Here is a 21,640-nt window from a genome sequence, read left to right as displayed (position 1 = left end):
AGATACCTTGGAATATCATTAAGCAAGAAAGCGAAGGTCCTATACAGTGAAAACATAAGAACACTGAGGAAAGCAAGAGTGGGACCGGAAGTAGGTGTGGGCTATAAACATCAAGGCCCACCTCACAGTAACCCATCTTTTTCATCTGGGTCCTACCTCCCAAAGGGTTCCATAATTTCCCCAAACAGCATTACCAATAGTATTCAAATGAGCCTGTGGGGGGGGGGCAGTTCACATCCAAACCATCACATTCTATCTTTTCCACTTTTGTAGAGGTGGAGAGAAGACAGGTTAGTGTTTCTTTTATATTGCTGACATTCAGCTGTAGGGACAGACGGGTTTGTTTATCTTTTTTTTTTTTTTTTTTTTTTTGAGAGCGATAGGCACAGAGAGAAAGACAGATAGAGGGAGAGAGAGAGAATGGGCGCGCCAGGGCTTCCAGCCTCTGCAAACGAACTCCAGACGCGTGCGCCCCCTTGTGCATCTGGCTAACGTGGGACCTGGGGAACCAAGCCTCGAACCGGGGTCCTTAGGCTTCACAGGCAAGCGCTTAACCGCTAAGCCATCTCTCCAGCCCAAGTTTGTTTATCTTTTAATGAACCATGGAGCTTCTATGAACATTCAAGCTCAAGACATTGTGCACATTTTTTTGTTTTTGTTTCTGTTGCATAAATAATAGGAATGGAATCCACTGGGTTGTGTGGTAAGTGTATGCTTAACATTAAAAGAAATTGCCAGAATGTTTCCAAAGTATTTGTACTGTTTTTGCATTCTCCAATGTGAAGTTGTTGTATTGGAGTTGTAGTTATTTTATATCCTTTGCTAACATTTGGTTCCTCACATCTTTTTAATCTTAGTACTTAATAGATAGGTAGAATTGTGATTTTAAGTTTGTATTTCTCTAATGATTAATGTCAATTTTGTTTCCAAGTATTTTTGCCATATATGTATTCTTTTGCGACAATCTGTTCAATATACATGTTTGTATGTGCATGTGTGTTCATATGTGTGTTTGTTCATGTTTTGGTCTCTATTAGTTTTAGAATTAGTCTCTTGTTAGAATTTTATGTTCTGGATAAAACTCCATTATTAGCTATATTTTATAGGTATTTTATCTTGGTCTGTGCCTTACCTTTTTATGTCTTCAACAGTAGTTTTTGAACAGTAGTATTTATAAATTTTATTTATTTATTAGAGGGAGAAGAGAGAAAATGGGTATGCTAGGGTCTCTAACCACTGCAAACAAACTTCAGACAAATGTGCCACCATGTGGGCTCTGAGGAGTTGAACCTGGGTCCTTAGGCTTTGCAGGCAAGCATCTTAACCACTGTATCTCCAGCCCAGTGTTTATAAATATTTGATGAAATGTTCAGTTTACCTTTTTTAAAAATGATTTATGACTCATAGGGCCCCTGTTGGTAGCTGTGCAGCTCTGTTTATTTTCCCTAGTATTCAGCTCTAGAATTCTAGCTACCTTGTCCTCCCTAAATTCTGTGAATGTGTGTGTCTATACCTCCGCCTTCTGTCTTTCTCCCTCTCCCACTCTACTGTCCTCAATGCAGATACGCCTTCTACTCCCCACTCTGATTCAGTTCCCTCTGTGTGCTGTCACCTAGAAGCTCCCACTTTGCAAAAAAGCTGTTGTCATGGATTTTTGTCTCCATTTATCATGGATTGCTAGTCTTGAGCTGCCTTAACTGTTACTAAGACTGGGTCAGTAACTAAAAGTAAGTGCCAGTAAAGTTCTTTGGACAGCAGTTGGGTAGGGATTTGGCAGATGCACTTTACTAGTTTAAATAGAACATAAGCTTTAAATTTTGTCAATTCAAATACCACAACTCTAAAATACTATGACCTTGGGAATACCACTATCCAGGAAGCAAGAGATATTACTAGACAAGAGAGGAATATTGTTGTCAATTTCATCTTAAAACTGGATGGAATGCTGCCTATGAAGTATTCTCACCAGGGAGAATCAGGTCTGCTGTTATGACATGAAGACAATTATTGTTAAAGTAGAAAGAAGGTCATGCTTCTGCTGTCCAGTTCCTTGGCATGAATGCAAATTCAATGGGCAGGAATTAGTACTAGTTGGCTTCTTGGAATAGTGCTGACCTTATAGACATCTATTTAGTTTTATTAACTCATTATGTAAAATGAAACAGTTCTTCTCTTTGCCCCCACTCCAAAAGGATATTTTCTCATAGCATGCTTGAATCTGTTTCATCTTGATTTGAGTACTGCAAATGTTCTCTCATGTCATTTGCCCCCCAGGAGAATCCCAGTTGGGAACTTACCCACACATGGGGTTCATGCCAGAGGACCAATTAAAGCAGTGTTTTTAATACCCAGTTTTTTAAACAGAAACAACCTTATATCCTTCTGTTGTGAGTAGTTTGAATATTTTTCTATGGGAAATCAATTTTGGGTATGCATTTTCACTCTTACAATAGAAAGGTTGCTGACCCCTACACAAGACGAGTACAATGGGAGGAAAAGATGGTGGCATCAGAATAAAAGAAACTGATTGAGAGGAGAAGGAGAGTGGAGTTGTGAAGTGGAAAGTGGGTATGGTTGGGGAGGGAATTATCATGGTTTGTTGTCTATAATTATAGAAGTTGTCAATTATTTTTTTAAAAACGGTCACTGGCTATAGATAGGGAATATAATATGTATGAGGTTTGTAGAATAAAGCAGGTCACTTTTTTCACCTTCCTCTGCCCTTGTCACAGTCACTTGAGTGATTAGGCCCCAAAAAGTCAATTAGTATGGGTGTGTGTGTTTGTTCGTACAACATTCAAACATACTTATACTATGAACTCTCCTGGGTCACCTCTTTGTTTTCACAGGAATCTCCCCAGGACAGTGCCATTACCAGGGATATTAACCGAACATTCCCAGCCCATGACTACTTCAAAGACACAGGGGGAGATGGACAAGATTCCTTATATAAAATATGCAAGGTATTTCATTTCAAAAAAATTAAACTGTTAATGATTGTTCTGGTTCTTTGAAAGTATATTTAAGAAAACCAGAAAGTATAATTTGTATTTGACGTTTAAGAATATAAAAACCAAGAGGACAAAAGCAGGAAGTCTAATAAGATTACATAGAAGTCTGTCTAAATTTATGCAAGTGTGGTTGTATGTATATATATTTAAAAGCAGTAGTGTCACTAAAAGCTAATAGTAAAACCTCTGTATATCATAACTTGATTATCTTCTGATAAACACTAGTAACCCTAAAAGATAAATTTATACATGCTCAATTCTATGCTGCTTTCCTGGGACACGTTGATGCATAAAAAGACAATAAAGGAAGTTTCACCAAAAACAAATTTATCAAACAACAAATACCATCTTAATCTGTGGAAATTCCCCTTTTTACCTCAGTTTACATGAGAACTAGTAATAGTAATCATAAAAACAGAATTGTGAAGCAGTGAAACAGCAGGAAGAATACCATGAGGAATGTCAGGTGTCAGTATTCAAGATACTCAAAATAAAGTTTATTAGGAGATAAATAGTAACTCTGCTGCCAAAATAAATTAAATAGTAACTCTTCTGCCAAAATAAACAAATAAAATAAGAATGTCAAAGAAAGCCACAAATGGTTTCAGAGTAGTAAGTCTTATCAGACTAGTTAAAATTGGCATTATGGAAGGAATTATATTCTGGTGTCTTTGCCAAAAGACTTTTTTTTCAAGAAAGAAACTTGAATAACATTAGCAGTATTACTGATTAGTTTGTGTATGGTGCTGGGTAGTTTAACTTAGAACATCACCGCAGTCCTCAGGAAGTTCTCACTCTACTAGAGAATGTGGAAATTTAAAATGCAGCTTGCTAAGTGCTCTAAGAGTCATGCATGTATAGCATGTATCACAGAATTAAGAGATTAATTCTGTGTGAATTGAAAAATGTTGGGAGCTGTATTAGTTCTTTCTCATTGTTGTGACCAAATACCTGACCAGAAACAACTTAAGAAAGAGTTTATTTCAGCTACAGTTGGAGGTTACAATCCATTATGTCAGGGAAGGTATGGTAGGAAGAATATGAAGCAGCTGGGTCCTGTCAAGTTGACAATAATACATACACACCAGGGCCTTATAGGAAAAATAGCATTTTTCAGAGATACAGTATGAAGAATAACAAGGACCTATAGAACCTCTTTTTGCACTCAAGTAGATATTTTTTAATTTATTTATTTTAGAGAGAGAGAGGTAGATAGAAAAAGAGTGGGCACACCAGGGCCTCTACCCACTGCAAATAAACAGATTGCATGTCCTGCCTTGTGTATCTGGCTTACATGAGTGGGAATCAAACCTGGGTCCTTTGGCTTTACAGGCAAGTGCCTTAACTGCTAAGACATCTCTCCAGCCCCTCAAGTAGTTTTTGCTTACCCTCCATTCCCTGGCTACAGGAAGTAGTATGGTGTAGTTCCTTTTATTGTAAAGAACTTTGGAATTGGAGAAATGTGCTGGATCATTCTTTTCTTTTAATTTTTTTTTTTTTGTTTATTTTTATTTATTTATTTGAGAGTGCCAGAGAGAAAGAGAGAGAGAATGGGCATGCCAGGGCCTCCAGCCACTGCAAACAAACTCCAGACGCATGTGCCCCCTTATGCATCTGGCCAATGTGGGTCCTGGAGAATCAAGCCTCGAACTGGGGTCCTTAGGCTTCACAGGCAAGCGCTTAAACGCTAAGCCATCTCTCCAGCTCTGGATCATTCTTTAATTATTAAAATGCACCAGTGGGACTTGGGTTGCATCCTCTAGTCTTCTATTTTCCAGGTCCTAGAGGGCAAGCCTAGGCCATAAATGCTACATTCATGTAAGTGACTGTTTGTTTGTTTGTTTGTTTTCTTCCCACCCCAGGCTTATTCTGTGTATGATGAAGAGATCGGTTACTGCCAGGGCCAGTCATTTCTTGCTGCTGTGCTGCTTCTCCATGTGAGTAATTAGATCTCTGCTATGACTTGACACAAGGCCTGTCTTTTAGATTGGGCTTAATCAAACTCTTTAGACATGAGTTTTAACTTCTATATCTAGAAACTTTAATGTCATCATGGAAGAAAAGCATGAAGGGGATAAATGGCAATGTTGAAAACTAGTATAGGATGGACTGCCTTTTTACTACTCAAAATATCAAATGAACTTCAGTGTTGATTGACCCTAGGGAACAATTTGTCATCTGTAAAGAGGCCACTGACATTTCTATCTGTTTTGGGATTTATATGTTGTGTTGAGAGCTAGACATTCTTTAGTACCATTTTATTCATGCATTCATTTAGCAAAGACTCATACTCTCCAACTTCTTGGTTTTCTTTTAAATCCTTAGAAATATCCAAAAAAAAAAAAAAAAAAAGTATGGTGAGTAGCCATATTTATTATTTTCACCTGACTGCCAATTAGGGTTTCCACAATGACTTTTATGTCTCCCATTTGTAAGTTAAATATTTTACTTATAAAAATAAATTGAAATTAGGGCTTGAGAGATGGCTTAGTGGCTAAGGTGCTCACCTGCCAACCCTAAGGACCCAGATTTGATTACCCAGTACCCACATAAGCCAGATGCACAAGGTTACACATGTGCTGGAGTTTGTTTGCAATGGCTGGAGGCCTTAATGCACTCATCTTCCCTCCCTTGTTCTCTCTGCCTCTTTCTCAAATAAATAACTAAAATTAAAATAATTTTTTTTAAAAATTGAAATTATTTTTTGAAGGAAAATAGCAAACACTGAGATAATTCCCTCTAAAATGTCATAACTCTAATATCATGACATAACTCTAATATCAAATGACATAACTCTAATATCATGATCATACCCACATTGATTCAGTGCCAAACACACAGTCCACATTGTCATTGTCATTCCTTCCCCAATGTTAGGTCTTAACCCCAGAACTTCACACATTCTAGGCAAGCACTCCATCACTGTCTACATCTCTGCCTCCCATAGACTCCTTTTTTCTGACTATGTTCTAGCAAAGATTCAGACTTGGTATTTGGTTGTCATTTCTCTCTTAAAAAAAAATAAAAATTGCAATTAGAGAGAAAGACACAGAAGAGAGACAGGAGAGAAAGAGAGAGCATGGGCATGCCAGGGCTTCCAGCCACTGCAAACAAACTCTAGATGCATGTGCCATATGTGCATCTGGCTTATGTGGGTACTGGGGAATCAAGTCTGGGTCTTTAGGCTTCACAGGTGAGCATCTTAACCACTAAGCCATCTTTCCAGCCCTAATTTCCTAATTTCTTTCTTTCTTTTTTTTCTGGGGGTTGGTTTCAATGTAGGGTCTCACTCTAGCCCAGGCTGATGTGGAATTCACTATGTAGTCTTAGGGTGGACTCGAACTCATGGTGATCTTCCTACCTCTGTCTCCTGAGTGCTGGAATTATAGTTGTGTGCCACCACACCTAACTTCCCTAATTTCAATTTTTTTAAGTAAAATGTGGAAATTAGAAATGGGTGAAATGTGCCACCTTGTGCATCTGACTTTACATGAGTAATAGGGAATTGAACCTGGGTCATTAGACTTTGTAGTTAAGCATCTAGCCACTGAGCCATATCTCCAGCCTCCCCCTCCCCTTTTTAATCTATATTGCCTTTGACTTTGTTTCAAGTCATTGACATTTCTTAAATTCAGGCACATTATCTTTGAAAATGTCCCACATTCTTAGTTTGTGTCATCATTTCCTAATAATTTACGTTATATTGTATCACAGGAATACTATGCTTGGGAGGTCAGAAGTGAATAATCCTCATCCTCATGAATACAAAGCTTGTGACTCTAGCTATAAAAAGAATAATTGTATAAGCATGCTTTTGTGAATTTCAGTGATTCCATGAAGCAAATTGAGATGGATGTTGCAAGACTGTAACGTGGAGTAGAACAGAGAGCCTAATTTAGATTAAAGGTTCTTCTAGGGAGGTAACATTTATAGAATACCCTAAAAAATGAGAAGGGCTGTTGTTCTCTTCTGTACTTTCAGTGTCATTTACCTTTCCCCCTTTTTAGTTGTGGAAATATTTAAAAAATACAGTCAGTCAATAAAAGTACAAGAGAGGAAGGTAAACTGCCGCTGGCCATAAGGATGATGATGTACGTATATAGAAGCTGGGAGTAGAAGTACACTTAACATGTGGGTGGAATTGAAAGAGGAGAGAAAGGAAAGAAGCTGGAGAGAAAAGCAAGAGCTAGCTAAGGGACATGAAGGTCAGAGAGCAAAATCTATGTGTATCCCCTAAGCTGTAGGAAGCCTTGGTAGGGTTTATTTAGTGTAGGTTACAGTGCAAATCAAAAACAAACAAACAAAAAGTATTGTGTCTTTTTAACCTTGAAGTATATGGTTGTTTAAAAATATGCTGGCTAGGTGTGGTGATGCACACCTTTAATCCCAGCACTTGGGAAGCAGTTTTAATCCCAACACTTGAGAAGTAGAGAGAGATAGGAAGATTGCTGGGAGTTCAAGGCCAGCCTGAGGCCATATAGCAAATTCTAGGTCAGCCTGGGCTAGAGTGAGACCCTACCTTGAAAAACAAATAACTAAAATAATTCAGTCCAAAAGCTGTGAATACAAAGGTTAAGTTTTTTTTTTTCTTGAACTTTTTTTGTTGATGTTTTAGTCAGACTTTATATCTCAGCCTCTGACACAGAGTTTATCCTTTTATGATTTTTCTAATTTCACAGAACATTTATCCTCATTTAAGTATTACAACCCCTTGTAGATGACTTTCGCAAATTCCCAGTCTTCTGAGCTCCATGCTGCTTGCCTCAGTGTTAAGAGTTAAGAACAATACTGTTTCCCTTACACATGGGAAAGTAAAGCTGCCTTCCATGCCAGTGACTTTAAAAGATGTGGTTCTTTGCCTTAAACACCCTAACCCTTTCCAATAATAATGTTTTGCTTTTTCATTTATTGCTTTATCTGGTTTGCTCTTTAGTTTTGCTTTACTCTCAGCGATTTTTGTTCTGCCCACCTCCACCATCTTGTTCCACAGAAGCTCACCTACCTTCTTGACTTTTTTGACCAGTGCTTTTCTTCTGTTTTGAAAACTAGATATCTTGCTGGTTCTCAGGGAAATATTGCTGCATACAGCTAAGGAAGATGGACATATTAGAAAATAGAGCTGGGGATGGAGAGATGGCTCAGTAGTTACTTGCCTGCAAAGCCTAAGGACCTGAGTTTGATTCCCAAGTACCCATGTAAAGCCAGATGCACAAGGTGGCAAATGCGTCTGGATTTCATTTGCAGTGGCTAGTGGCCCTGGCATGCATATTCTCTCCTTCCTTTCTTCCTCCCTTTCTCTCATGAATAAATATTTTAAAAAGAGGAAAGAAAGAAAAGAAAAGAGAGCTGGGCTTGGTATCACACACCTTCAGTCCCAGAACTCAGTATGCTGGGATAGTGAGTTTGAAGCCAGCCTGGGGCTGCAGAGTGAGTTCCAGGTCAGCCTGGGCTAGAGTGAAACTCTGCCCAAACAAAGAAAAGAAAGAAAACAGGTAGTGTTTGTTGGTGGAAGTGAAGTAGAGTTTCTTTTAGCACTTCTGGCATCGCTGCAAGCATCACTGTAAAGCTTTAATCATCACTTCAGGCCTTAGAGTATGTAAAGTTCCATAACAAACTTGACAGTAACAAGGAAGGAAAACAATTTTACTAGAAGCCATAGCAGCAAAGGGAAGTAAAATGAGTTAACAAAAGGCTTCATGTTTTAGGAAGGGGAAACTATGCTATCCTTTACCAGTCGTCTCAAATGCTGTCCTCTCATCACTACTTGTTCCTGACTTCTTCCTTGCAGGAGAAGACACAAACCTTGCTGATCCTGTATATTAATAGTTTTGATACCTTTGCTGTTAGGTAGACCATGTTAGCACGAAATAGACCTCATTAAACATTCCATGAATGAGAGAATGAATGTTATAGAACAAAACAATTTCTACATATCACTCTGTTTCCTGGTAAGGCTATAATGGGATAAGTTGAATGTATTGAGGAAACTTGGTATATGTTTTATGATGCATTCACCCCTCCCCCACCTGTTGGTTACAGATGCCGGAAGAACAGGCATTCAGTGTTCTGGTCAAGATCATGTTTGACTATGGTCTCAGGGAACTTTTCAAGCAAAACTTTGAAGATTTGCATTGCAAATTTTACCAGTTGGAGCGCCTCATGCAGGTAAAGAGAACTCAGCCTGGGTTGTACAAAATGTTTCAGGAAGAAACAGCATGTATTGCTTTTATTCATGTGAACCTGATACGTTGCAGCTGGGGTTTCATTCTTAGCGCCCTAAAGAGTGAATGACTTTCTTGGGCCCCTTTGTACAACAACTTCAGACAAGTAGTGCTCACTAAGGCTGTGAAGGTGACTGGTTAGGAATCCCATAACCAAAGTGAACAGACCTTCCCAAAATATTACAAATTACTTGGAAATAAAAACCAGCTTTGTCTGGGGATTCCTCTTTCTGTAGACCTAGTTTGTGGTCTGAAAGAGAGAGCTGAGTGGCAGCTTAATACTAGATGATAATTGTTCTTTTGAACACTTTAGACATTTATATAAAGACACTCACAAAAAAGGTATGTGACTTTTCAGCTTATTGTTGGCAGATTTATGAACCTCCTGAGAGAATAGGATAGCTACATATGTGCCCAAAAGTAATGAGTTTACTATTTTAGGAATACATTCCTGACCTGTACAACCACTTCCTGGATATCAGCCTTGAAGCACATATGTATGCCTCCCAGTGGTTTCTTACGCTTTTCACTGCAAAATTCCCTCTCTACATGGTCTTCCATATCATCGACCTGCTCTTATGTGAGGTATGTATTAAAGGCTACAGCATTTTGGCTTTTCTTTGCAGTATACTTGTGGAGACACTTCTGTCAAACAGTTTACCCTTCTCTATTATTTCAGTACTGGCAAATCTGGACTGAAGTACTTCTTGGAGTGAGTGTCACAGCTCACCTTTGTTACAGATATTCTTTGCTAAGAAGCGCTCTATTACACATTGATACTAGTTTGTTTGTATTAGACTTGCTTACATGACAGGGACTGAAATAGAGGTTTCTGTCTCTCATGTAAAGGAAGGCAGAGAACGTTGGCAGCTCCCTGATTTCTCAGAGGCTGGTCTTATAGAGCTGAACTTTAGCCCTCATATCCATATTGGGGTTGAAAGCAAGAGCTGGTACCTCCTTCCTTGTTGTTTTTTTTTTTTTTTTTTCCTTTTTTTTTTTCGGGGCAAGGTGGAGGGAGAGACTGTTGCTTTTTGGTTTAGTCTTATAGGTGCTGAGAAGGTGCATGCCACCACACCAAGCTCTATATCCTTTCTTTTTAAAAGATTTCAGTCTGTGGAGATGGTTCAGTTGTTAAGGTGCTAGCTGCACGAGCATGAGGATCTGAGTGTGATGCCCAGCACCCATGTAAAGTGCTTGTCATGGTGGTGCACACTGACAGCCCCAGCACCAGGGAGCTGGAGATGGGGATTGCTGTCTGGCTTGTCTAGCCAGATCAGTGAGTTCTGGGTTCAGTGAGAGACCCTGTCTCAAAAAAAAAAAAAAATTAAGGTGGAAGGCTGGAGAGATTAGAGGACAAGATGCTTGTCTGCGAAGCTTAAGGACCCAGGTTCCATTCCCCTGTACCCATGTGAGCCAAATGTACAAGGTGGTCCATGCATCTAGAGTTCATTTGCAGTGGTTAGAGGCTCTGACATGCCATATCTCTTTCTCCTTCTCTCTCAAATAAATTAATTAAAACAAAAAATTTTTAAAAATAAGGTTGAAAGCCGGGCATGGTGGCACACGCCTTTAATCCCAGTACTCAGGAGGCAGAGGTAAGAGTTCAAGGTCACCCTGAGACTACATAGTGAATTCCAGATCAGCCTGAGCCAGAGTGAGACATGGCCTCGAAAAACTAAAAAATAAAAATAAAAAATCAGGTTGAGACTGCTAGACAAAGATATCCAATATCCACCTCTAGTCTAATATACTCATATGTTCCCACATACATACATACATGCACACCACATACACATGTAAGGGAAAGGAGGAAGGGAAGAAGGAGGAAAAGAAACAAAAAGTGGCCTTCTTGGAAGTTCTCAGCATTGTCATGAATTAGCTAAAACTTAGTTAACATGACAGTACTAACTGCAAGGCAGTTTTCTTGTTTGTTTTTAAGGCTGGGTAAAAATTCCCGAGTTACTACTAAAGAGAAATAAGACAGAGTAACAGGACAAAGTAAGAAATTTTGCCTTTGTCATGACATACTTTGGAATTTCAGAGTTATGTTGATCTTAAGAAAGAACTAATAAAATAATGTGTTTATGACAGAAAGTTCGGAAAATATAATGACAAAATATACTTGAGTCTCACTGTCTAAAGGCTTACTACTTTTAACATCTTAATATGCATTCTTTTAGAATTTCCTTGTGTTTATATATGTATGCGTGTATATAATTTCTTTATGGAATACTGGGTTTTTCCACTTTATTTATTATATATATCTGTATATTTGTTCCATGTATATTAAAAATATGATTAGGCTATATATACTGTTTGTTAATTCTTTTTATTTCATATATATAAATACCTGTAGATAACACATATTTGTATTATCCATTTTGTTTATATTCAAAACATGCAAAAATACATATGGAACTTGTACCTACCACCCAATATTCTAAGATACAGGCAGTAAATATTATCAAAATACCGTTATTCATTCTTGTTGCTATGTATTTAGATGTGCCATAATTTATATAACCAATTTCTTACCTCATCCTTTTAATTAGTATTGCTTTTCACTATTATAAATGACCATCTGGTGCCGGATGTGGTGGTGCATGCCTTTAATCCCAGCACTTGGGAGACAGAGGTAGGAGGATCGCCATGAGTTCGAGGCCATCCTGAGATTCCATAGTGAATTCCAGGTCGGCCTGGGCTAGAGTGAGACCCTACCTCATCAAACCAAAAAAAAAAAAAAAAAACCATCTGGTAAGTAGTGTTACTAAGGCCCAGACAGTATGCTAAGGGATTTACATAAACATTTTTTATTTTAAGTGTTTTTATTAGCATATAGTCTCATTATACATAATACTAGGTTTCTTTGTGATATTTTCATACATGTTTATAATGCATCTTGATCATTTACACACAGTATTATTACCCTTCCTTTCCACCTTCCACTCTTGCTGACCCCTATATAATTAGTTGGGTTCCTCTACCCAATTAATCAGCTTTCTACTTCGGTTTCCATGTTTTTGTTTTGTTTTATTTTTTGGTGATCCAATGCATTTAATTAGAGTTGTTTACAGGAGCATGGGTGAAGAGTTATTTACGAGAGCACAGGCTAGTTACCATTGGCCATACCCTAAAGAAAATGTTTCTCCCTCCTCCAGCAATCATTAACTTCCTATATATCCTCAGGGTGATGAACCTTGTTAGCTCCTCTCCCTCCATGAGGGAATGTTGACCCAGTCTTATGCAAGCTTTATGCAGGTAATCATATATGCTGAGAGGTCAAATGTCAAACCATGTCATGCCTAGAAGACAGTCTTTCACAACATTCCTCCCCTGTCTTACATTCTTCCCACCCCCCTCTCTATAATATTCTTTGAGCCATGGAAGGGGTGGTATAGATGTCCCATTTAGGGTTGAATTTTGAGTGTTCACACTAACCACTGACCACTGCAAAAATAAGTTTCTCTGACCATAGCATAAACATAAATATTTAGAAGGCAGTTTGGCAAGCATATCATATACATTCAGCAAAACAACAGTACTTTCCCCATATATAAACATTGTAAGTAGTTATCTCAGAGTACCTATGGGAGTATATTAGTTACGGAAACTGAGGCCCAGACACCTGGACCCTTTAGGTTGAAGACAGATGTTAATTCCTCCCCTCATTTGTTCTTCACTCTCACAATTCCTAGATTGTTTAAAAGCTGAAGAAAGCCAGAGTGATCAGAGCAAATTCAGCTCTGATAGGCACATGAGATTGCCATAATGACAGCTCACAACCTTATGAATATAATTTTTCAGTTTTGAAATGACTATCATGGAAAATTCACTCTTTATTGTTGAATATGAACTTAGGACTAGAAAAGATACTCTGTGTGGTAAACTGTAATCTTTGTCTATTTTGTGTGCCTTATTAGCGATGACCCTATTTTTGCCTTGCAGGGTAATCCATCTCCTTCTTAGTGTTCAGTTTCTCTAAAACTGTGGAATATTCTGTAGACAACAAATTGGATCAGATATATACACTGAAAATATTCTTTTTGTCTGATCTCTTTTAGGGGATAAGTGTTATTTTTAACGTTGCCCTTGGATTACTAAAGGTAATGACCTCAATTATCTGGCAACCCTATGTTCAGCACCTTCAATGTTGTTATTTTTTGTCTCATGCTAAGCAATTACTATGCTCCAGCATTTTCCCTGACAGGGAATATGTATAAGCTGCTCTGCATAAGAAATGTCTTCTGGGAATTTCAAATGTGCTGGGATCAGAAAGGAGGAAGGGGCGAGGGGAAGGGAAGGACAGGAAAGGAAGGGCCAGGATTATAAAATGCTGCTTGTTCCTCTTCATAGCACATGTCTTTTCTCTGTGTGGTTGTATTTTCTTACTTTCTTCAAGACTTCCAAGGATGATCTGTTATTGACAGACTTTGAAGGTGCCTTGAAGTTCTTCAGGGTTCAGCTTCCTAAGAGATACCGCTCAGAAGAAAATGCAAAGAAACTAATGGAATTAGCTTGTAACATGAAGGTAAAATGATGTTTGCAATATGTGCTTTTTTTTTTTTTCAGTTGGTCTCAAATTTCCTGATGAAAGTGTTAAATCTTATAATATGTAAATGGTAGTCCCTTTTCTAGTTGCTTGCTATGTATGCGTTGGATGACTTTGAGGGGTGTTGTTTTTGGGGAGGAGGAGGGAGATTGTTAAGAGTTTTGATTTTGGCTAGTCACACATAATGAGATATCTGGAACTCAAATCTAAACCTTGTACATACAGCCCAATGATAATTAAAATTCAAATACTTTTTTTGTTGTTGTCTTTTTGAGGTAGGGTCTCTCTGTAGCCCAGGCTGACCTGGAATTCACTATGTAGTCTCAGGGTGGCCTCGAACTCATGGTGATCCTCCTACCTGTGTCTCCCGAGTGCTGGGATTAAAGGCGTGTGCCACCACACCTGGCTACAAATACTTTTAATATGTTTGTTTTGTGATCTATCACATGCAGATGTGATGTCATGTCAATACAACATCAAATTTGCTAGGCTTGGTGCTTGCACCTGTAGTTCCAGCACTTGGGAGGCAGAAGCAAGAGAATCATTAGTTCCAGGCCAGCCTGAGCTACATAGCAAGACCTTGACTTGTCAAACAAACAAAAAAAAGTTTCAGATTTTAGAGCATTTTAGAATTTTGCATTTTAGATTTGGAATGCACAACCTGTAGAATGATAGTGTTGTCTTTCATATTGTATACCTCTTAACCTTTTCGTTTTCAAAATGCTTTCAAACCAGTTACTCCTTGTGTCTATGGACAGATCTGTGGATTCAACCTATCATAGGTTGAAGGTATACAGAGGAAACAAACTGCAATATAATAAACATGTGTAGATTTTTTTCCTTATCATTATTCCCTAAACAGTACAACTACTTACACAGCATTCACACTGTTTTAGGTATTTGTAATCAAGACATTTCTTAATTATAAATGGTAGAATGTATGCAGATTCTGTGCATATGCTAACCACTTAATGTAAGGGACTTATTAACCCTTACCTGCTAAACTGTAGGGAAAGCATGACAGTTCCAATTTTGAAGTCAAACCAAATAAACTGTTAGACATCCAGCTGGATAGTAGCAGAACTCAGATTTCATGATTTCTTCCATGCTATCCTTTTGCCTTCAACATTTATTGTTGTGATCCAAACTTCTCCAAAATACCATATGGAGAAAATCCATAATTTTTTCACTTCATGTGGCATTTATGACTGGTGCAGTTCTTTTAAGGTAAAAAAAAATAACTATTTCATTGCACTCATGTTTGAATAAATTTGTATTTTTAAATAAAACAAATTGAAAGGGTTGAGTTTAAAATTTTAGAGTAGAGACAAGGGGTAGGGATAGAATAAAGAATTGTATTTGGACATATTGGTACTGTAGAGACTATCATATTCACCGCATATGACTCTAAAGAGTGAAAATGGGATTTATGTGCCAAGAAAGATGTGTAATAAGCTTCACTGTCTTTGAAATAGAGCAGGAACTTGGACTCAGAGGTCGGGATTTAGAATTACTTCACCTCTGGTAAAAGCTCCATTTTCTCATCTGTAAAATAATATTAGAGGTCTTGTTAAGTGTCACACTGAGCTCAGACTGCCCTTCCTTAAACACACCGAGATGTGAGATAAAATATAACCCTCAAAATGTTTAAATATCTAGTAGAAAAAGAGATGCAAATGTGTAAGTTCCTGAAAGAACAAAGCACAAAGCTAGTGTCTATAAACTGACACATCCATATTCCAAGGCACTAAAGAACCATGCATGAGTAGTTGTTAGGGTTTAACTACTTATACATAATATACTTGGTACTTCACAGCTACCTTCAGTGTGCCTGCGCAGCATTTATGGTTTGTGCTTTAATATGAAATTTAATAGAGAACTTTGCATGTTTGGTGTACATTTTGGATGGGTCCTCCTATTTGTACATGAGACTAAGTTTTCTTGAAATTTACTCAACATGGAAAGTCTGCAGGTTCACCATGCCATAAGAGAATGAAATTTTTCTGTTAGAAGGTGAATTAGAATGTGTGCAGGTTAGTGATAATTTGGTCTTATAGCTATACTAAACACTAGTAAGTATGAAGGGCAACAGAGGCAGGAGTTCAGCAAGTTACTGGCATCACAAGAATTCACAGTGATAAGGTGAATCACTGGCAAGTGCACCATGAACCCTGTGTTCTGCATATGAGGAGCCTGCAGTCAGCACTGGAGTGTGCATGGTTGCATAATAAACTGTGGTTTGGGAGTCTCTTTAAACATGAAAACGGGGGTTCATGATGAATAAATGGTTGTGGAAGCTAGTATTTGAACTTTAAATCTTTTTTTTTTCAAGGTAGGGTCTCACATTAGCCCAGGCTTACCTGGAACTTCCTCTTTAACCCCAGGCTGGCCTCAAATTCAGGCAATCTTCTTACCTCAGCCTTCCCAGTGCTGGAACTAAAGGCATTGCACCATCATGACTGGCTTTAAATTTTAGATGTAGATTTTTTACAAAGAAAAGTTTGGGTCTGTCATTCATAGTATCCTCTTCTGTGACTTTACAGTCATTTTTAAATTTGATTTACTCAGTTGTACTTCAGATTAACGTGGTGAAACTCAGGAATATTTTACCTCATGTGCCCAGAAAACATCTCAGAAACAAGTAATTACTTTTGTTCTTGTGGTGTTCTAATATTAGCATGATACTGTGATTTCTGGTATTGTATACTTCTTCCTCACAGTATCCTATCAGGTAGAGAATACCAAGTATAGAATATGACACTTTCAGGAGTTATGCAGCTAACTCAATCAGTATTGGTGGGACAGTGATAGGGATCCAAATGGAACACAGGCTTCTTGACTTCATCCTCAGTGCCACTCTTCATGCTGTTATACAAAAGTACAATGAGAATTATTTGGTGTGGCAATATCTGAAATGACCACAAGGTGGGTGTGTTGCTCAAAAAGGTCTATATTATCTGAGTCCAAGAATCCTAACTTCTTTTTTTTTTTTTTCTGAGGGAGGGTCTCACTCTAGCTCAGGCTGACCTGTAATTTACTATGTAGCCTCAGGGTTGCCTCGAACTCATGGTTCCTCCTATCTCTGCCTCCCTAGTACTGGGATTAAAGGCGTGCGCCACCATGCTGAGCCAAAAGGATGTTTTTATTTTTATTTATTTATAGGCAGAGAGGGAGGGAGGGCAAGTGAGAGAATACATGTGTGCACACCAGGACTGCTTGCCACTGTAAATGAACTCTAGACACATGTGTCACTTTGTGCATCTGGCTTTACATGAGTACTAGAGAATCAAACCCAGGTCATCAGGTTTTGCAAGAAAACACCTTTAACTGCTGAGCCATCCCTCCACCCCTTTTTAAAAACATTTATTGACAACTCCCATACATATAACGTACCATGATCATAATCCTCTCCCTTTCCCCCCTCAACTGAACCCCTACTTCTTTTTTTTTTTTTTTTTTGGTTTTTCAAGGTAGGGTCTCATTCTAGTCCAGGCGTACTTGAAATTCACTATGTAGTCTCAGGGTGGCCTTAAACTCACAGCAGTCGTCCTACTTCTGCCTCCCAAGTGCTGGGATTATAGGCGTGCACCACCACGCCCTGCTAATCCCTACTTCTTTCTAACTAGTCACTCTTCTACTTTAATGTCATTTTCCCCCTTCTTAATTATGCAGGTCTTATGTAGGTAGTGTTGTGAGGTTATGGATATCATGGCTGCTTTGTTTCTGGTAGACAGTATTGTAAGTACTTCTTTTTGCACTTATATTCTCACATTCTCTCCACTACCTCTTGCTAAGCCTTGGAGAGTGTGATAGAGAGGTCTCATTTAGTGCTGAGCACTCCACTGTCACTTCACACTTTGATGAGTTTTGAATCACCCCAGTGGTCACCACCACCTGAAAAGAGAATCTTCTCTAACCAAAAGTGACAATAGAATTAATATATGGGCATAAACATAGTATTTAGATGGTAATCTGGTGGTCATCATATATCCATTTAGCCAGACCACAGTAGTAATTTCCCCCCTAGGGCTTATGACCTCCCCAGCCATAGGCTTTTGATTAGGTTTTCACCAGCAAGCATAAATTCCCTCCAGTGGAGCAGGCCTCATGTCCAATCTAAGAGCAGTTGGTTTTTCCCAGTCATACATGCCATCATTATACCAGTTGGTGCATTTTGTCTGGGTGGCCAGGCATAAAACTTACAGGGCCACTGCTGGTTAAGACCTATGATGTCTTTTGTCCCCCAACAGGCTGTGTAGCTCTTTTCAATATCCTGACAGTCCACAGGAAGAGGCTCCCAGCTCAGCTGCAGCTTAATTTTAGTGACCTGTACCCCAAGCATGTGGAGTCTTGAGCAGTAGGGTCTTACCATCTAGTTCTAGTAGGCAACCAAGAGCCTTGGCAATCGTCTACAGTGTTTTGGAGAACACTAGGGGCCTCCCTGGCCAACAACTTCATGGATCCCACCATTGACACTGAAATTTTCTAGTAACAATTTATGGCTTCTGGGTATAGTACTATCTACCCCCACGGGATACTTATATCCAAACACTGTCTTTTATAATATATATTATTAGCTAGTGAAGAAGTAGGTGTCTATAATATCTTTGAGTAACTCTCCTCTTACCCCCCGTTTTCCTCCATTCCTTCCCCTGACTCCTCTTAAACCATTTCACCCCCAGTATTCTGCCCCTCTACTTATATATCCACTATACCCTCCCCATAAGTGCTACCCTCTTCTCACTCCCTCATGGTCCCTTTCTAGCTTCCTGGCCTTTACTACTGACTTTTATTTCAACTTACATACAGATCTAAGTGTTTGAAGCGGGGATTCAAATATGAATATCTGAGCCTGGTTGACTTCTCTTAAATTTCCGAGATCCATCCATTTCCTGTAAATTTCATAATTTCATTTTTATTTATAGCTAAATAAAATTCCATTGTGTAAATATACTATATCTTTATTATCCATTCATCAGCTGATAGGCATTTAGGCTGATTTTATTTCCTAGATTCTTTTTGCCTCTTCTGCAATGACCCATGAGTTTTTTTTGTTGTTGTTATTTTTGTTTTGTGTTTTTAGATTCAAGAAATATGAGTGGGTTCAGCATATGCTAGAATCCCAGTACTTGGGAAGCTGCAAGCCTTGGCTCAACTACATAGATGTTGTCTACTGTAGAGAGGGGGAGGTGTTTTCTTTATGTCCAGGAATGGATTTTTGACAAGTCTAAGGAGTAAGGCTAGTTTAGTAAAAGAATTGTAGTATAACAGATTGTTCACTGTGTTCCATAGCCAGTGAAGAAAAAGATGAAAGCTGAATACTCTGTTGCTTTGATATAGAACCCTGCTAAGGAAATATGGAAATTCTGAACCATTGCACCCTCAGAATTTATTTCAAGCACGAAATGGATGAATATTAGACTCGAGATTACCTGTAGGAAAAGATATTATAAAAATCAAATGGCAGTCAGAATCTCCAAATTAATACAATCTTTCAAAAATATTTGTTTTATTCATTTTTTTTTTTTAATTTGAGAAAAGGGAGGCAGAGGTAGGAGGATCACCATGAGTTCATGGCCACCCTGAGACTACATAGTGAATTCCAGGTTAGCCTGGACTAGAGTGAAACCCTACCTCGAAAAACTGAAGAAGAAAAAAAAAAAGTCAACTAAATAAAAAGATCTATAAGAAGCAATGAAAAGGTACCTTAAAGTGAGCTTCTCTGTCCACTGCCATCATATATAGGATATGATGGTAGGTGAAAAAGGACTTATAAAATTAACAGACTATGCAATTGCTACCCAAAACTCACGTGAGATAAAGTGCGTTTACACAGTACATCAAGAAAAGTTAAATGTGAAAATAGATAACATCATGTAAATCATTAAGGCTAAATTTTCAAGATTCAAGTGATAAAAATCTTTGCCTATCCTAGGAATTTCTTAAAAGTGTTACGCTGACTGTCATTCACTTTTTGGAAGTTGAGGGCAAATGTTTAAAAGAATTTGTGCTAGAATTAGATGATGAAATCTGCTTACTGATTTAGCATTTTTAGTGGACTTAACCTTAAGTTAATTTAAATGAGTTAAATATGTCATGGTAAAAAAAAAAAAAAAAAAACAACTTATCCCAAGTGCTGGGATTAAAGGCATGCACCACTACGCCCAGCTCTTAATTTACTTCTTAATGGCATTAAAATACACATTTCTTCAGTGACACCTTCATCATCAGTACCTCTGTGCTGATGTACAAGCTGTTCTTGTAAAATCAGTGCTTTGTCATCTATCACCAAAGGATACACTTTAAAATTAGCAGCTCTATTCTTCAAACTTCTTTGAGTAGATCTTCTAATTTCTTCAATCTGCCTGCTGTAGTCTGGTGAGACAAACTGGTTTTAGAAATACCCCTTTTTATAGAGCATATTATATCTTCTACACTCTCAATACTCTGCCTAATAAACTCACCATCTGTAAATAGCTTTGATTTTTATGTTATTAAATATATGATATAGGGGGCTGGAGAGATGGCTTAACTGTTAAGGCATTTGCTTGCAAAGCCAAAGGATCCTGGTTCAATTCTCCAGGACCCACGTAAGCCAGATGCACAAGGGGGCGAATGCATCTGGAGTTCGTTTGCGTTGGCTGGAGGCCCTGGCGTGTACATTCTCTCCCCTCTCTCTGCCTCTTTCTCAAATAAATAAAATATATTTTAAAAATATATGATATAAACTTTTATAATAGAATCTGAGTTGTGACTTCCAAAAAATATTCTTGTTGAGAAGATAATTTTTTATCTTGTGTGTATTTGTGTTCATGTGTGAGAGTGTAGGCATATGCATGCTATACCACAGCATGTGTGTGGTGTTGGTCCTCACCTTCCACCTTGTTTGAGGCAGAGTCTCTTGTTTACTATTGCGTTCGTCAGGCTGGTGAGCTTGTGTACTTCTGAAGTCTTTTTTTTCTCTACTTCCCACTGGGATTACAGACAGTCATACCACAGTGTTTCACTTTACATGAGTTTTGTGGATCCAAACTTAAGTCATGCCTTTGTAGCAATCGCTTTTATCCCTGAACCATCTCCCTGGCCCTTAAGACACACTTTCATTTCTGCTATCTGCTGCTTTTTTGTTGTTTTGTTTTGTTTTGTTTTTCGAGGTAGGGTCTCACTCTGGTCCAGGCTGACCTGGAATTAACTCTGTCATCTCAGGGTGGCCTTGAACTCATGGCAATCCTCCTACCTCTGCCTCCCGAGTGCTGGGGTTAAAGGCGTGCGCCACCTCGCCCAGCTATCTGCTGCTTTTGACACAATCCTTAATGCTTACTTAATTTGGCGGCATGTTTTTGCATATATTCCTTTCAAATGATAGTCTTTGAAAACTTGCACAAATTCTCTACAAATTAGTCTTATATTCACTTTTCATCTACCAGTCTTAATTCATTTTTTTAAAAATATATTTATTTTATTTTATTATTTATGTATTTGAGAAAGAAAGAGAGAAGGAAAGAAAGAATGGTGCACCAGGTCCTCCAGCTACTGCAAACAAACTCCACATGCATGTGCCACCTTGTGCATCTGGCTTACGTGGGTCCTGGGGAACCAGGGTCCTTTGGCTTTGCAGGCCAACGCCTTAACCACTAAGCCATCTCTCCAGCCTCCTTCATTCATTCTTAATTTTTCTCTTGGAGAGTTCTATTTTCTTTTGAGATGTTGTATAAAATAAGCTGGAATTTTTTTAAATTGTAATAGGTAAGGGGCTTTATTTATTCTCATTAAGAAAATTAATTGGCAAGAAAATAGAAAGCAAGGTTTGGGCCACATCACAGGAGGTGATGTGTAAGATGCAAATCAGATGTGTAAGG

The 21,640-nt window shown here is 38.3% G+C and overlaps 1 protein-coding gene across 5 annotated transcripts in view; it reads left to right on the top strand.

The window, feature by feature from the left end:
• Rabgap1 (RAB GTPase activating protein 1) overlaps window positions 1-21,640 on the top strand; it is a 180,840-nt gene that overhangs the window by 137,822 nt on the left and 21,378 nt on the right. For all 5 annotated transcript variants that reach the window (XM_004662784.2, XM_045140729.1, XM_012949714.2 and 2 more), the window contains 6 exons: window positions 2,850-2,963; window positions 4,874-4,948; window positions 9,051-9,176; window positions 9,674-9,817; window positions 13,294-13,335; window positions 13,632-13,760. In XM_004662784.2, the coding sequence (XP_004662841.1) occupies window positions 2,850-2,963; window positions 4,874-4,948; window positions 9,051-9,176; window positions 9,674-9,817; window positions 13,294-13,335; window positions 13,632-13,760 (630 nt within the window). The remainder of the gene's footprint in view (window positions 1-2,849; window positions 2,964-4,873; window positions 4,949-9,050; window positions 9,177-9,673; window positions 9,818-13,293; window positions 13,336-13,631; window positions 13,761-21,640) is intronic.

Source organism: Jaculus jaculus, chromosome 1, assembly GCF_020740685.1.
Source record: "Jaculus jaculus isolate mJacJac1 chromosome 1, mJacJac1.mat.Y.cur, whole genome shotgun sequence".
Classification (NCBI taxonomy): Eukaryota; Metazoa; Chordata; class Mammalia; order Rodentia; family Dipodidae; genus Jaculus; species Jaculus jaculus.
The sequence above is the reverse complement of the archived record's forward strand: the minus strand, read 5'-3'. Positions and strand labels throughout refer to the sequence as shown.